General features: G+C 39.6%; 1 protein-coding gene across 1 annotated transcript; it reads left to right on the top strand.

Annotated features, from left to right (window-relative positions):
• The first annotated feature begins 560 nt into the window (after positions 1-560).
• LOC139733259 (uncharacterized) lies at positions 561-14,616 on the top strand. The gene is made up of 11 exons (XM_071644099.1): positions 561-674; positions 5,559-5,613; positions 5,960-6,123; positions 6,699-6,860; positions 7,603-7,764; positions 8,484-8,700; positions 9,002-9,327; positions 10,331-10,453; positions 10,601-11,330; positions 12,969-13,046; positions 13,895-14,616. Exons 1-11 carry the CDS (start codon positions 561-563, stop codon positions 14,614-14,616), a joined length of 2,853 nt encoding a protein of 950 aa, XP_071500200.1.
• The last annotated feature ends 2,855 nt before the right edge of the window (positions 14,617-17,471 follow it).

Consider the following 17,471-nt stretch of genomic DNA (forward strand, 5'->3'; position numbering starts at 1 on the left):
GCGACATTTCGTGATGACGCAAACCGCCTCCCTCAGAATACTGATTATGTTCGTGCAAAGACGTTTCTTTTTTTCAAGTTTTCATAAAGATTGTACATATAAATAAAAAACACACGATCTTGGTTAACTTTTTTTGTGTGTCGTTAGTTGTAGACATTATTGACAATTCATTACTATAATACATTTATGATGTCAGTCAAAAGATTTAGCTGGAATAAGCTTTAAATAGGAACATTATAAAACATTCATCTTCTTTTGCCTGACAACTCCTATGACAAGAAAAAAAAAGAAGAGTTCTTGCATTCAAATGCATGCAAACAGATGTCCATGACATGAATGTATAATCACATGCATGGTGTTGAGCTAACTGAGCCATGTGAAAACGATAATATGCAAGTTATTTGTGACGCCATCATGTGGTACATCACTGAGCCAGACGTTGACAATCGGAGTCGAGCTTTTCTCACTTGGTTCCTGGACCCGCGGCAACTGTATGAAGTTGTACTCAGGCTAAGAACATTCCATAGTGTAGCTGGGGCTCCACTGAACGTTCAGCAAGCATGGGCGTTGGTCGTGTCGCATTGGTCCTTCTAATAGTAGTCGGCGTTTGCTCCAAGCAACTTTCATACGCAGCCAGCCTCAACAGTCACGAATTGCTCGGGGATGACGCCAAAGTGAGTAGCATAGCCATAGAAAAAGCCGTGAAGTCATTTTTTGAATGTACATTATTTTTGATCTAGCCGTCTTCATGCTTTAATACAGACAGGGATCCATAGAGTTAATACACGGACACCTACTTCCCGTAATTACCAGATTAATATGAGTAACTTGATGGTCATAGACTACTTTATTGCCGGATATAACGTATGGTCGTGGCCCTGAGATGTCTGCAGGAGGGTAGGCCTATCAAGAAATGCTGAAATTATTTGCCTCTAATTTTAATGTTAATGATCAGACAAGCCGGAGCAATTTCGCCCAAAAGCAACGTTGGTGAAATCACCTGCTGATATCAAGAAGTAATCAAACCCAAGTTAGACTTTGTACATTTTATGTCTAAACCAGGATAATTTGATAATTCCCATGAACCCGCCTCACCCAAAATAGCCCCTAATTCAATAATACTTCAAGATGTAATTTGATAGAATATAAGCTTCCCAGTGAGGATAGATATTAATTTGCTCATTGTTTACATCTGTAAAACTTAAGGAGATGAAACATCTTCAAAGAACAAACAATTTGCAAGCATTTTCGGATGAAGGCCTAAAATTACGACTATTTGCCTCTTTCTTGCATGGTAAGATTGAGCTCGTTTCAAAACCCTGAAAATAAACTCGATAACAAATTTGAAGATGAAGCCTTGCTTCAAAGCACACCTGCTGCGGCGCTGGTATCATAAACAGATTTCTAATCGATTTTCTATGAAAGAAGCTGGCCTAGAACACAGAAACAAGGTTTTGCTTCAAAGTAAATTTATGTGTAATGTTTATATATATATGTTTCAGAACGGGAGAACATCTTTTTTTCAAATTTTGACATTAGTCATGTTAATTCATAGATAAGATGTGAATGATGTTATAGGGTACAGGTCAAAAACGGGTGCGAAGAAGATGCGCCATCTATCGTTTGCGACGGAAATAATCGGCATACCTTGTAGGGCTCACACCTGTAAATAAAATGGACTGTCCCAGACCCCTTCACAAATTCGTACCAAAGATACCAAAATAAATGAAGAAAAAAATTAATTGAAAATCAATGATGTAGTTTGGCAAAAAACTGAATAGCTGTAGATATTGAGTATGAATTCCTCTACAAACTGCATTTTGGTTGGAAGATGAAAGCTTTTCTGATGGAATTTAAGGGGACTATATTTCATTGGGTACGTGTACGGAAAATAGGTGATTTTTTGAGTGACAAGAACTCGTAGTCTGGCTTTGCCCCCTGGACCCCTGGACAGAATTAGAGCAGAACAACCCACCCTGGCAATCTGATGGATGAAAGGTAATATCTCACTTATTCAGGTTAGTGAAGATGAAACACCTCATTTCTCCCAGCTATTTTACAGAATTTTTTGAAATTTGAATTTTAACACACGTCTCTATGGGGAATTATTTACCCGTGTGAGCCCTGTATGGTGGGGAGTCATTCCGCGCGTGACTTCAGTGCGTTCATGCGTGTCCACTATACACTATGCCTGATATTACGGCATCCAGTGAGCACACAACAAACAATCTTCTCTGTCTATGAATGTTGCGGCCAGGCGGTTAGAAAATAAAATGCTGTTTTTATGAAAGATTTGAAAAGAAAATATCAACTTCCTCCTCAAATAACGTTCAAGTTGTTCCCAAGATTTACGGTCGAGGAAAGCGGAAAACAAAAGCGTTTCGTTTTCGATTTACACGTCAACATCTACTAATACCTACTATTTTTTCATTTGTTTTGAATTAAAGGGCAATTAAAGGGCACTAGTTATAAAGTTAGTCCTAAAAAAAGGTGTAAAATTCTATCAACATAACTGTCAACATTTGATCATAATCGATGAAAATTAAAGAAGTTATGAAATTTAGATTTTTTTTTTGTTGCAAAACGGATAATATGAATATGAAAATGAGTGAGATGATGTCATCACCACACAATTTTCCACTAATCGTGTACAAAATAAAACTGACGAAAATGTAATATTCCTCCTACAAAAATAAAAGGCAATGTTATTTGCTGCTTTCAGTTATGCAGCAAATGTGATCATTCAGATATATAAGGATGTAGACTGAGGCATAATTGTATCTGAAAAAGAAAATGAAGTCAATTTCAAGATTTTGTGTATATACTCTATAGCAAGCCGTGGGTGGATGACATAATGTAACATGTTGTAATATTCATGCTGACTTTTCAAGAACTTTGCTAAACTTCACAAAGTCATAACTTCCCTACTTCTTAACCGACTTTAATAAAATTTTCACGATTGTGCTCATTGAAATCTACTATTTCCTTTTCAGTCAAACTATTACCTGATCCGAAATCACTCTTGGTATTTTGAAGCTTTGCCTCAAAAGCGATATCTTTAAGCCTTAAGTTTGTATTAGAACAAAGTGTAGAAGGGACATAGTTTAAAAATGAGAAGCATAAATACGTATACTAACCCCTGAATTTTGCATTAGGTAAATCGCACAGTACCTTTATTTTGTGATATTATGATGGGACCCTGTAACATAAATTGGGAAGGCAATATATCATCACTTACTTAAAATCTATAGGCCACAAGTACTCATTGTTTTTATAACGATTGCAAATTGCTAAATTCGTGTCTGAATTGACATTTCAGGGTATTTTTCTTTAACCTAATCAAAATCTAATCGAGTTTGTCTTTGCTGTAGAGCTACAGTCGGCGATGAAATAAGATGGAAATCAACAGAAAACCAATCTTCAGTTTCCATGGTTATTCGATTATTGATCGACAGGTGCAGCGAAGAATTTTAACGTCCTCAATTAATTTTGTATTCATACTCCTTTGTGTTTGTTTTGTCGGTTTTCTTTTTCGCATGTGCGATGCAAGCTTCTAAACAAAATTATTTGATTTAAGTTACCTGTGTAAACTGTTTTCAGCAACGTGCTTTTTTGTTGTGGGGGGGGGGGTTGTTTCGTTTGATAAACAATTGCATCTGAATATGGGATTTTGCATAATTCCAATCTTCCAAGCCCACTCCTCGACATCTAAGAAGTCTTTCAGAACTGTTTCAGTTGAAATACGAAACTAAAAATAGATAAGTTTACACATCATTTATAATCACTGGCTACATTGCTATTACAGGAAAAGAAACAATCGATCAATCGTGCTTCTTTGCATTTTCATCTCTTCGCTTGGTAAGCCACCGCCACGACGTCTGCAAGGACTATACGATCCAATTTATTTGACTGTGAAATAACTTTCTTGAAACAAAGGTCTGATTCATATCGTTTGGGATTTACATACATTTGCCGGCAAGATGCACCGAATAGATTGGGTCACAATATTTATAGTCAAAATTTATGCATACCTGTAATAATGCGGATTATACCCAGATATCTCACCCCGGCCTACATCGGAGGGGGGGGGGGGGGGAGGGGGTAGAAGAAAAAAACAGCAACTAATTTATGCAAAGTATATTCCAGAATTTACGTGTATTCAAGAGGAGCAGGTGAAATACAGGGCTCGCTACTGTATCCGTAGAGACAAAGTTTATAGATTTGAATACACTGATAATCCTGTCGATAAGATTCCCCATTCTACTGACCACGAAGGCACACTGTGCTACTGAATTTACATACAACAGTGATGTCATACACGGGATGATTTTTTTTTTTCGGTCTTGATCATACGCCGAGATGTTACATACAGACCCATCCTCAAAAGGTCCCCGAATTCCAATTGTTTGTTGACCTTTATAGTGGCCTTTTGGTCTGTACATAACCGATTTACTAAATACTTCATGAAAATATGTAACATTCCTTCAAAAAACCACCCAGATCATCATCATTCATATTCCTGTTGTGACATCATCATGTATATTGTAACACTTTAGATGAACAATACACTCAGTTACGTGTCTTACCAATCATTGCCATTACTATCTGCGCTTTAATACTCACAGCAGCATCACATGTTTTTCATGCTAATGTTTCTGACAAATTTTTGAACATAATTGTCTATTGTTCATTTTTTTTTGGACGTGGGCTTAACAGGGTGCAGAAAAAATATTGATAAATCTTAAAATATATATGATGCACATTTTCATGAAGTATTAAGTGATTTGGTTATGAACAAGACCAAAAGGCGTAAATAAAGGTTAGAATATATTTTGCGTGCAGGGACCTTTTAAAAAGAAAAAGAATATTCAATTATGTAGCCGGGGATGAATAGGCTAATTATTTTCACTGCACGATGCTTGTGACAGCCTGCGTTTTATAGCGGAAATGTTCTGTTCCATATTAGACCGTTTCTATGATGTATCATATTCATGGATGATTCTTTTCCTACAACATATATCACTGAACTATTATGGGCACCTGCACCACCTGCACCATCAATTACTGTAAGTTTCTTTAAGGCAGGAATTCACGTAGCAGTAATCCGTTGTTGCTACATTAGGGAAGCCCCTGTCAAACTTTATAATACTTAAGACAATCTTATGTGGGGGAGGGAAATCAATAAAGATTTGAATATAGTGAATATTTTTGTATAAACAGTCTATTACTGAAACTCTTTTTTTTAAATCACTTTTTGTGCAACCATGGACGTGCAACAAACATGTTTGAGAATGGGGCACCTTGGACTATAGCCTCTTTCCGATAGAGGAAACAATGTCGTGATGATGATAAACAGAACGCTTGCGTACACACGCTAGCAATTGGCTATGAAAAGACTGCTGAAACTAGGAACAGCAACAACCTGTTCAGAGGTTACAGATGAAAGATTAACCTCGTAGGACGAAAGAATAGATTCAAAATGACAATAGATATGCGTTGTCATGTTAAAAGTTATACATCTCGATTCTTTCCTCGTCTCTTTTCCCCTACCATCTCAGGATCCTAATGAGAGCGTCAAGCGACAAGTTCAGCCAGAAGTACTTGGCAAGCTCCGTAAGTTTACCGACGTACGCCTACAGATGGCGCTCTTGCTCTGAACACGTTTACCTATAATTGATTTCCAAATAGTTTTCGGACTTTCAGTGATGAAAAGAGAAGTTGATCATAATTCTGTATACATTCAACTTCTTGACCATTTAAAACATAATTTGATTTTGACGCTATTTCACAATTATGTGCTCAACACACCTCGTTTGCTGTGGTTTTCGTGTGGCAAACGCAGGGGGATATCATTCCGTATCCAAGCTAGTATCCGACCTTTTGGATTGAAAATTGATTTAGAAAAGTGTGTTGGAGGGGATCATGCCAATTGAATGACTGACTATATTTTCGTCTGTAGCTTTCTGCCACCGATTCGACGGGTCTCGTGGTTTCCGGTGCAGCGACGGTGGTTGTGTGGAGTTGAGACGGGTATGCGATGGCGAGCCAGACTGCACGGACTCCTTAGCAACAGCTGATGACGAAAAGACGTCCTACTGTTCGCCCAATACCAACATTGCAAGGGTGAGGTTACAACCGATGCCAGCTCGGAGGCGTTGTTTATCAAAATATTAAGCATGTTGTACATACTGTAGACTACACTGAGATCGTTAAACAGCTTAATTTTTGCTTTCTTGTGTCTGTCAAGTCACTCGTAAACGACTTGTTTTAATTCATTGGGCCAACCTCCTTCGAGAAGAAATGAATTAGAAATGTAATTTTAGTTACAAATTTGACACACACACGAACACACACACAATCAGACGGACAGACAGACAACAAACGACAGAAACTGAGACCTAAAGTGAGGGCTGGTGGATGCAGAGAACACAGTCAAAAGCAAGAACGACGTAGTAGTGACATTACAGAGACAAAAATACTGGTGTTTTTCTCTTCGAAAGACATCCATCACAATTCATGACAAAAATCGTAACACATTTTGCAGAAAGTCATCTCGGCAATGATATAGATGCTCGGAGTACGCGTTTTTCAATCTGGAGGACTGCTATTTCAGGTAGGCTGGGCCTGATAGCCTAAAATGGTTTCTTGTCAGCGATATCATAAACATGGCTTCCTATCCTATACGTTTTGCCTTCAAGCCATGCAGCACGTTCGAGTGTAACAACGGAAGATGCATCCCCTGGGAGGTGACGTGCGATGGTAGACGGATCGACTGCGAGTTCGGCGGGGAGGACGAGGACGAGGAGCTGTGTGGAGATCGCTGCCCCGGCGACGTCCGAAGATTTCACTGTAACAACTCGGTAAAGGACGTGTATTATTCATGTACACTATCTGCGACCTAGCACTCCCATGTTATGAGGCCATTCATAATACAGTGTATTTGCATGTAATAGAAGTAACAGGTACACGTGTATGTAAAACATGGTGAGAAATGTCAAATAATGTGTGAAGTAATACAAAATGTTAATATACGTTATGCAACTGAAGAGAGAAACACGAGTGCAGAGAAGGGGGGTACAAGCCAGTTCGGAGTTGGCTCATGTGCACGTGCGTACAAAATGACCTTTCCGTCTTACTTCGCTCGTTTTCAAAGTGACATAATGCATAAGCTTGCCCGAAGTAAAAACGTATGAATTCTTCACTCATGATCAAACAAACTCTGAACTTTCGCAGACCAGGTAACCAGAGGTCCGTTAATTAGCACTTTAGAATGGCATTCGTTTCATTATTTTGCATTAAATGTATCTTCTTCTATTGATGCATACATTGCCATATACCACTCTCGGTGTCAGGTGGATGTGCTAGCAAGTGCCATTTATAAAGAATACTTGAATAATCATTACATCACAGATCCTTATCTCGGTGAATTTAAAAACCAACATGCCGTGTTGGAACAAACGTGGAAGCCCTAACTGGCTTATTAGCAATGATTAGCCTACAACATGCTTTCACAACTACTGTTCACGTCTTGGGTGAGTGGGTTTTCCCGAATTAAAAGCCTTAATGTGTTCTTGTTGCTAAGATGTTTGATCTACTCTCCAGGTGTGTATCGACCGCGATCTGATCTGCGACAAGCATTGCGACTGTCGATACTGCGATGACGAGGTAGAATGCGTGGCTCACACTTACCCGTGTAGACCGGGGCAATTTCGATGTGACGACGGCTCCTGCATTCTCTTGGAACAGATCTGCGACGGCAACAATGTACGATTACCAAACCACCTCTACTTCTTTCACTCATGAATTAAAGTATTCAGAGAAAGTTAAACGGGTAAAAAAAAAGAAGAAGAAGAAAAGTAGAAGAAGAAAAGACTAGATTTTCTTCTTTTTTTTTTTTTGGAGGGGGGGGGGGGATTAAACATGAATGACTTGTAATTACACAGTATAATGTCTAAGTCCAGGATTACACATGACACTGTATCAGACCTCATTATACTGAGTTTCTAGTGTATTAACCCTTGTATCTATGAGTTTATATTTTAGTGCTCAGACAATATGCATGCGGTGCGTCTAACATACCTGTGGGCCCTATGTTTGTGTCGAAGTATTTACGTACTCTCAAGCTTTACTGTAACCAAACTAAGAGTAAAAATTTATCTTTGTTAGGTCTTGTCAAGTTGATCTTGCCACTGCCATTTTGTACATAAGTTCTTTTCATATATCTTGTATTATGACTTTGTACCCTATAAGGTGATTAAATTAATAGACTTGAAACTTGAAACCTATTCGGAATAATAATTTGGTGAATACAGACAGCTTTCCAGGCACGACCCACTTCTGTAAGTTTATAATGACATAAGGATAAGTTCGCCATGGATGTGTATAATTATTTTAGTGTGCCAAAAGAAAACAAACTTGCGCAACTCGAAACGTTTTCAGAAGAGCTTAAAGTAAAAACTCTCGAACCTATTCTCGTTACCCAGGATTGCAATTCGGGAGACGAGGATGATGAGGACGAGGACGAAGAGAACTGCCTCGACGAACACGGCTGCCATCTCCGTGAGTTCTACTGCGAGACAACCTACGTCTGCTTGCATCGTCGGAAACGCTGCGACGGGGTCGTCGACTGCCCCGGCGGAGCGGACGAGGACGCCTGTGGCTTGACAACTTGCTTGGCAAACGAATTTCAGTGCGAAAGTGGTATGGTGCACAGTTCAGAGTATCACTACAATCACGATTGTAATTTGAAATAGAATTTAAATGTGATCCCACTTTCCAAATGGGAGCACTAAAGTCTGTTTGGAATCGTGCAGTGATAGTGCCTTTCTATGTGTTTGAATTTTCATATTGCTATGCCGATTTGACTTTCTGAGATATTAATTATTTTGTGACATTTCTTTTGCTTTAAATTTTATATTGGACAAATCAAGTTGCGGTCGTTCTAGTGTCACACTCTGATGTGGTCTCCATAAATTTATTTACTCTTCTTATCGCCTGCCAGGACTATGCATCGATATCAATGAACGATGCGACGGAAAGAAAGACTGCCCTCTACGAGGAGACGATGAAGAAGGTTGCCTTCGCGAGTGTACGGAGGAAGAATTCAGGTGTCTTGACGGCAACTGCATACCGCTCTATCGGGCCTGCGACGGTTTCCCGTTCGACTGCAAGTCGGTCTTTGGGGAGGACGAGGATGGGTGTGGTCAAACAGAGTGCCCCTCCCACTGGTTCACATGCTACAATGGTAGGTGCCTGCCTCAAAGCTGGCGGTGTGATGGGGACCCAGACTGCGGCTTCGGTGAGGATGAAGCAGGATGCTCACAACCGGTGAGTTTGGCGTGTTCCTCTTCCTCCTCTATCAAACCACGTGGCACACCATATGCATCGATCTTAAAGACGAGGTTCGCAAAACGTATTGAAGGGAACTGAAAAAAGAAAGAAATGATAATAGTGCATTGATGGAGACCTTTTGATGAATTGAACATTGCAATTGAAAATCTATAAATTGGTTTTACTGGGTACAGAGTTTCAAAATAAGTTGTAGCGACTGGGATGAGGAATATATCATTTTCCTCTCCAATATTCACAACAAATCACAATGAACAAGGGTGATGACATAGTACGTTCACCTAAGAATACATGGCTGGGCACTCAAGGAAGCAGAACCAAAAAAAAAAAAACCAAAAAAAAAATCGCATGAATAAATTATACACCGCAGCAAGTAGTGTTGTAATGAATGATATTGCTACATTACTGGAGTATATGTATGTCAGAGACCCCGTTTATAGTGCAGGGCTGGGCCGAGCCGGGTCTCAATTGCGGTACTCGGCCCCGTAATTTTGTCCGTTTACAGTGGAGGGCTCGGCCAGGGCTTTTAATTCAAACCTTTCAATATTTTGTCGTAGTGGCGCTCTGCTTGTAAACAAACGACTCGGCCGCTTCCGAGCGCGGCCCTTATACTCACTGTAACGGGGTCTATGTCATTCTTCTTCAGTGTATTATATTTTGGGGTTTCAGAGTATTGGTTTATCTGCTCACGGACCACGATAAATCCCACAAATTTATACATGGCACTATCAATTTATGTACGACAATGATGTGAAATTATACAAATTATCTGGAATGTCTCTTTAAGATAATAAAGATAGTGGTAATTAAAGTAACTGATCTTTCCTGACATGTTACAGATCAATCGCCAGCTGCCTTTCTGAGCTGCGTGTTGTTGTTTTTTTTATTGTAATATGAACACAAAAACACATCTTTTAGGTTATTGGTACTTTGTTCAAATGAAACGTAAAACAAATTTGTGAATGATGTGACTTCTTTTCAGATCGTAGACACAGACCCGTGTTCAGCAGCCGAGTTTTATTGTGGCTACGGTCGCTGCATCGACATCGGCCGTCAGTGCGACGGCTATCCGGACTGCAACGACGGCATCGACGAGCAAAATTGCGCCCTCACCGGCTGTCCCGGAAACCTGTTCGACTGCGGTGATGGTGGGGTGACCTGCCTCCCCCTGTCGGCCCGGTGTGATGGCTATAGTGATTGTCCAAACGGAGCGGACGAACACGGATGCTCGCAGCCCGTGCAGAACATCCAGCCCTCGCCTACTTGTCCTCTCGGACAAGTGCTCTGTGGCATCAATTACTGTGTCGTTGGAGGTCGCTGCGACGGACGAGTCGACTGCAACGATGGCGAAGACGAGTTAGGCTGCCCACAGACAACGAGGACCTGTTCGACGTATGAGGTAGATTGTGGCGACAATTATTGCGCCGTAGGCTCCAGGTGCGACGGGGTAGAAGACTGCGACAACGGTGTGGACGAGAGGAACTGTCCACCACCATTTACGGGCTGTCTACCACACGAAGTGGACTGTGAGAACGGCTACTGTGTTGTCGGGGCTAGATGCGATGGACGCACCGATTGCAACAATGGTGCTGACGAGAGGGACTGTCCACCACCGTTTACGGGTTGTCTACCACACGAAGTGGACTGCGGGAACGGCTACTGTGTTGTCGGAGCTAGATGCGACGGACGCACCGATTGCAACAATGGTGCTGACGAGAGGGACTGTCCACCACCAATAACGGGTTGTCTACCACACGAAGTGGACTGCGGCAACGGCTACTGTGTTGTCGGAGCTAGATGCGACGGACGGACAGACTGCTCCAACGGACTCGACGAGAATGGATGCCCTCCACCTATTCTGGAGTGTGGGCCCAATGAGGTCGACTGTGGCAACAATTACTGCGCCCCGGGCAGAAGATGTGACGGACATGTGGACTGCAGCAACGGCAACGATGAAGACGGCTGCTTGCAGCCCTTCACGGGTGAGAGATTATTTCTATTTTTTTCACAAATATCAAGCAGAATCGTGTAAACATTCCTGGAAGAGTGGTTACATGACAATAAGCCTATTCGGAGATAGCTCATGTGGATATGAGTATAAATGACCTTCGATTTTTCTCATTTGGTTAGGCACTTCACTCGATTCAAAGCAACATAATGCGTCAGTTTGCCCAACATAGCAATTTATGGAACTCGTATTGAAACAAAGAATGGACCTGCGTTGATCAAGTGACCAGAATCGTCAATCAACACGTGGGAACTGGCTTATTAAAGATACCAAACACTTAGTTGGATATGGAGAAATAGCCATAGGTAAAATGAAATAAATGCATGACAACAAAAATAAACGAAAACCAGGAAATCGATGATTTTGCTGCCACTGATGGTGAAGACAACCATCCCAGTGGCTCTCTTCACACAATTGATAAAATCGTGTGTTCATCGATGATTTGGCAGCTGCGACTACTACTAAAATGCATCGTTACTGATTTTACTACAAGATCACGATGGTTTCACGCAAAGGATACATCTTACTTTTATCAACTTAATACCAAAAGAAGCAGGAATGATTCTTATCCATGAAGCTTATGAAAAATTCAATGTGAAACTTTCAAATTAATGAATCACCTGTGTTAATTTGAAGGTGTGGCTGTCCATAATAGTGTCTCTGATTAGTTAAGATATGTAAATTTCCCAATCTACCTTTTTTTTTATTTATGCCCGATCGTGATAAAACCACTATCATTTATCTATACTTTATTATTACTCTTATACTCTATTGAAGATAACTTAAACATGGTGTGTAATTGCACTTTGATGACTTAAATGACATCGCAATGTCTGTGCTACTTGTATAATCTTGTTTATGATAATGCGATAAACCTTTTTGCAATCTAGGCATCACTTTGTGCCTTCGATTAGAACGCAGAACAAAGCATATCCCTCACAATACAAAATTACACCACGCATTTTGCAACAGTTTCTAATGAACCTCGTCACTGGATATTTAGTGACGTAGATGAAAAGGACCAACGATTTACTTCCATTCATGTTCATGGCTTTCGAAGACGCAGTCATTTACGTAGAAATGACGTTGCAATGCTACTGTCGAAAATTTATGATCATCTGACTGGGTTATTTATGATTTTGGATTACTGGTGGTTAAAGGAATGCTATAGGTTTGGTTGAGGTGAGGATGCAGCTTTTAACTTTTCTGAGACACTTAGAAACCACAAGATGAAATGTTAAAGAGCATGCAATTCTCAGAGGAAATCAAAGTTTATTTGATGAAAATCGGTTTTGAAATGGCCAAGATATCCAAAAACAAAGTAAAACAAAGCAATCCTAATAAAAGACGGGTCCCACTTTTGGTAGGATTGCTTTGTTTTGGATATCTCGGCCATTTTAAAACCAATTTTCAATATACAAACTTTGAATTTCTCTTAGAATTATAGGTTTCTTCATATTTCATAAAGTTTCTCATTATCTAAAAAAATCATTAAAAAACGTTGGAAACCAAAAGCCCCATCTCAACCGAAACTGTAGACCATCCCTTTAATATAACCAACAAATCTACGAGGAACGAGACTGATGCCACTTACGTTTTTCTTTTCCTTCAGATGTGAATGACAAGCTGATGACGATGATGGACTCATTGCAGAGGTTTGAAGAGCGATTAACTGAGCTGGAAAACTTAGGTACGTTCTTTTCAAGAATCCAATGACAGTTTGAGACGTTTCTTATGGTCAATCTAAGTATTTGTGGTCTTTTATATGCATTTTAACGAGGATAGGCCTGTTTATTGATAAGATATAGATGATTACAGCAAGTGATTACCAAAGTCATAGATCTGTTTGAAAGAAGAAAAAGAAGAAGAAGGAAATCAGAGATGCATAAGGGACTGCATCGATAATGTGTCAATTTAAACATGACGGAGTTTTGAACGTTGTTTCTCTCTCGTTTTTCTTGACAAATTTCAATTCTGGGATCAGACATTGTCCTTGTTTTCCCAATATAACTTTTCGCTTCCTTGTTTTGAATCCTTCTCTTTCATTCTAGTCTTATTTTTTCACTTTCTATGTTTTCTTTTTTCAGTCTTTCTTGGTGCCTTTCTGTCCGTTTGTTTTCTGTTTCGGTCAATCCTGTTCTTCCATTTGGTTCATGTAAATAGATTCCAGATTTTTCGTTTGGTGTTTCTGTTTAATCATTTTGATCCCACTTGTGAACTACGTAATGCCTATCTGAACGCTTTTGATTCAAACTACAGGCAAGCTCCCACTCTCTCTCCACCCCTCTCCCCCTCTCTCCCCCTCTGCTCTCTTTCTTCTCTCTCTTCTCTCTCTTCTCTCCCCTCTTAACGATCTTTATTAAACTCTCTCTCATCTATATTTGTAAATGATTCAAATAATATTATAAGCTTAGATCTTACCCTTTCATCAATTTCGATTCCTGTTTTCGATTGATCTACTTTGTCTTAGTTATCTACAAATTTATCAGATCCACTATGGATCTTCTCTCTTCTCTCTTTTTGTATTTTCAATTCCAGTTTTGGATTACCTCCAGGATCAAATCGACTATCTCTTTGCGTCACAACAACAATACGCACACGGCGGTGATGAGACCACCCACCTCGAACATCCCGAGAACGAAGCCGACCACGAGCCCGAGGAGATAACTCTCGGTGGCGAGAATTTAAAGGGAGATAATGGAGGGCATATCGAGACAACGACTACGCCCTCAACGACGAGCCAGAATGAGCCAACGTCGACGAAAGCAACAGCCTCCACCACCAGCACAGCCACCACCACCGAGCCGGCAAGTGAGACGGTGACTTTCATCATGGACTCGCCCCCACCGGAAGCCAAGCCAGTGGTGACCAAACTCATTTGCCATTACGTCATTGAAAAGTCTCCGATTCCAGTGCCGACGTCAGAGAAGGGAAATGATCATTCGTCGACCATGTCGATGCCCACGACGGTACAACCACCACATACAGCAAAGACTACTTCAGCCACCACACCACAGACATCTATGGCGTCTACGACGGAAAGTTCTGAAGAGACGACAGCCAAAAAAGCAACAACGCCAACGCTGAAATTGACAACGATTGGGGCAGATGAGCCATCGGCGGTCCCTAGTGTCACGGGGCATAGCAGTAACACGAAAGGAGAAGAGGTAGTGTTCATGTTATCGACGACACAACCACCAGCCGCTACAACAGCCAACATTCAAGAAACCGTACGAACCAAGGCGACTGGAGCAGAATAGATAAGCTCTATAAACTTGGACTATTGCGTTTGATAATGCGCTGTTCATCCAATGAGAAGTTTATACTTCAACTTAGGACCACTTCTAAAATTATAGTAATACAATTTGGAATCGACGAAGGAAATATTGTTTTGCTGTTGTTGTTGCTAAAGAAATGAATTTGTTTCAAATGAAGAACAATTACTCTGTCATCATAATGGCTTTTACACTACCTGCCATTTCGAAAGTGTTTATTTTATCTGTATAATGATTTGTAATAATGTATAGATGGCATACATTAAACAATTGCCGCTCCAAGCATTACCTGTAATTATGTTCCGTCCACAATTATCCCGATGCATTAATGCCTTGTATCCTGTATGCTGTACTGTGGAAATCAGTCAAGGTGGAATTTACTTAATTGAAATGAAGTAAACCAGAACAAAGTACCATGTCTTCCTTCTAAGGTTACATGGACTTTACAAGTCTAAAATGAAGAAGGCAGTTGTAGGATTTAAATATTTGTCAAATGGAAAACCTTTACTTTCCTTCTTCTTTTGAAGACGGGGCTAGCTAATTTGAGATGACGAAAAGCAATAAAAACGTTGCTGTTTCTCCCTGTACGGAAGATTCCACACATCCAGTGGAAACCGGTTCTGTCACCTAAAAGAAAAAGTTTCTAGTTTTTGGACACATTTCTTGCGAAAGATGACACATCAAACACTTCAGTTTAGGTCATAAACAGAGGTACCGAGAACGACAATGTCTGAAGAATTTTATCCCTCTCGTCTTCACGACGTGCAAATAAGAGACTTTGTCGGTGGATTATTTAAGCCCCCCCCCCCCCAAAAAAAAAAAAGAAGAAAAGAAGAAGAAGTCTTCACTTCTTATTGAAAACAACCTAAATAAGTGTGTTAAATCTTTGCAGTGCCAGAACGTTAGTATTTCTGAATCTGTGATTCCATTCAACCAAAGCTTGTAACATCTTACCAGCATTTCATTTTTTTTCGTTGTTGCAGGATTCGAGTCGATGGTTTTCTCAACCATTCTCTTAGTTTGATATAATGTCTCGTATCAAATTGTTAAATGGATCTTCTGCGAGTACTGAAAATGTGTCAGAGAATAAAACCTTTCTCTCGAGTTCATTTTTTTTTTTACAAATCGTTTTGTGTATGCATGCTTACGAGTGATGAACGAAAGGGAGTAATCGGGCATGAAAGTTGACACACACACACTCATCTTTCATTCCAGCATACCGACATACATATATAACTCGGTACGAAATCTTTCTCCCTCTTTTTCGTATATACATACTTGAATGTATATATATATATGTATATATATATATATATATATATATATATATATCACAACAGTAGTACAGTAGTAATTAAGGAAACTCCGTGAAAGACGTTGTTTTAACGAATTTTCACCCTAGGGCTTTGTCAAGTCAATGGAAATGCGTGTGTGTGTAATCATACATATAAAATGGTATTATAGATGTATATGCAAAGCTCTAAATGGATTGATATCACTATGGACTGGTTCGTATACAAATCATAACTAATGATTATCATGACAATGTCAAGTTTCATGCTACCTTTTGATTTGATGATAATGACCCACATTTACATTACCTTGCAATAAAGTGAGAGTCTGCTGGTGTTTATCTTGAATAAATAAGAGGAATTGGTTTGATGATTATAAGGTATTGCCCCCAAATGTCCTTTTGCAGCAAAAAGTATACACTTCTTTTAAATGTCTATACTATGTCTATTTCAACTTTTTTCACAATATCTAGTGAACCATGTAGCTCCTAGTTCCATGATTAAACTTTCATTTCTATTCAAAGCTATAGTTAAACCACTGAGCGTAGCTCCATGGTTAAATTGTAAGACTACTTCTTCCCTTATCCATTTTGTTTTTAGATATTAGTCTTACGGTAATGACCATATCAAGGACACACATCTAAGCTTCTTGTACACTCTTGAGTAAGAAGTCAATTTAAAACTTCACTGAAAATGTTCTTGCTATTAGTCACCGAGCAAAGACATTAAACCTTTTTTTTTTCGCGAGCATAAAGCCAATACATTAACATTCAGTGGTTCCAGCAGATAAAGTTTGACTTCTGCTTCTTCTTTGGCAAAACATTTGTGGTCTACTGAAACATATGACTGACTTGCCTCGGAAATACGTCCTTGTTTCAACTCCGTAATAAATCGATTTCACTGAAATAACAGATATTCTGGTGATTGATAAAGAAATTCTGGTCATCAGTGCAAATCAATTAATTGCAACCTTACACTATTACAAGGTCAGCTATGAGGACAAAAGGCACATTTTCTAGTGTATTCAAAATTCACTGTGTAGTTTCCCCAGGACATGGTAAGGTTTACAATTCACCAGTCTCCACTTAGTACATTCAAGATTTGGAATCCAGGTTGTGTGCGTAAATTTTTGCTATGTTGGGCGTTTTTAACAACCTTTGATCATGTTAATGAACTTGCTCAATGAGGGAAGTTAAGAGTCAGATGTATAAAAAATGGTAGAAATTGAGTAACTATTGATGACAATGTCTTTTCTGCGAGAACTGATTCACGAATTATCATGCACTTTAACTTTAAATTACTTATATACTGGGACTCAAAACAAAATAAAGCCTAGAAGAACTCACTGACCGGATAGGGATCCTGTCAGCTGGAATGATATTTTCGAAACAAGACGTGTACAGATTTCCCTGTGTCTTTGTAAAAGGAAATGCTCAAAGCGAAACTAAAGAAATTAGATTGTGGCTCTGAGTTGCTGCAAGGGACAGAGAAGACAAAAAAAAAAATCAACCCAGGAAACCCAGTTACTGCAAAGGGGATTCTAAACTT

Source organism: Diadema antillarum, unplaced genomic scaffold (genome assembly GCF_040938485.1).
Source record: "Diadema antillarum isolate AM-2024a unplaced genomic scaffold, OU_Dant_1.0 seq00000466_RagTag, whole genome shotgun sequence".
NCBI classification, from domain to species: Eukaryota; Metazoa; Echinodermata; class Echinoidea; order Diadematoida; family Diadematidae; genus Diadema; species Diadema antillarum.

Excerpts from the sequence above, each read along its gene's own strand:
- LOC139733259 (XM_071644099.1), top strand. The coding sequence starts at position 561 with ATGGGCGTTGGTCGTGTCGCATTGGTCCTTCTAATAGTAGTCGGCGTT. Across the intron at positions 5,614-5,959 it reads AGAAGTACTTGGCAAGCTCC|CTTTCTGCCACCGATTCGAC; the intron begins GTAAGTTTACCG and ends TTTCGTCTGTAG. Across the intron at positions 6,861-7,602 it reads GATTTCACTGTAACAACTCG|GTGTGTATCGACCGCGATCT; the intron begins GTAAAGGACGTG and ends TCTACTCTCCAG.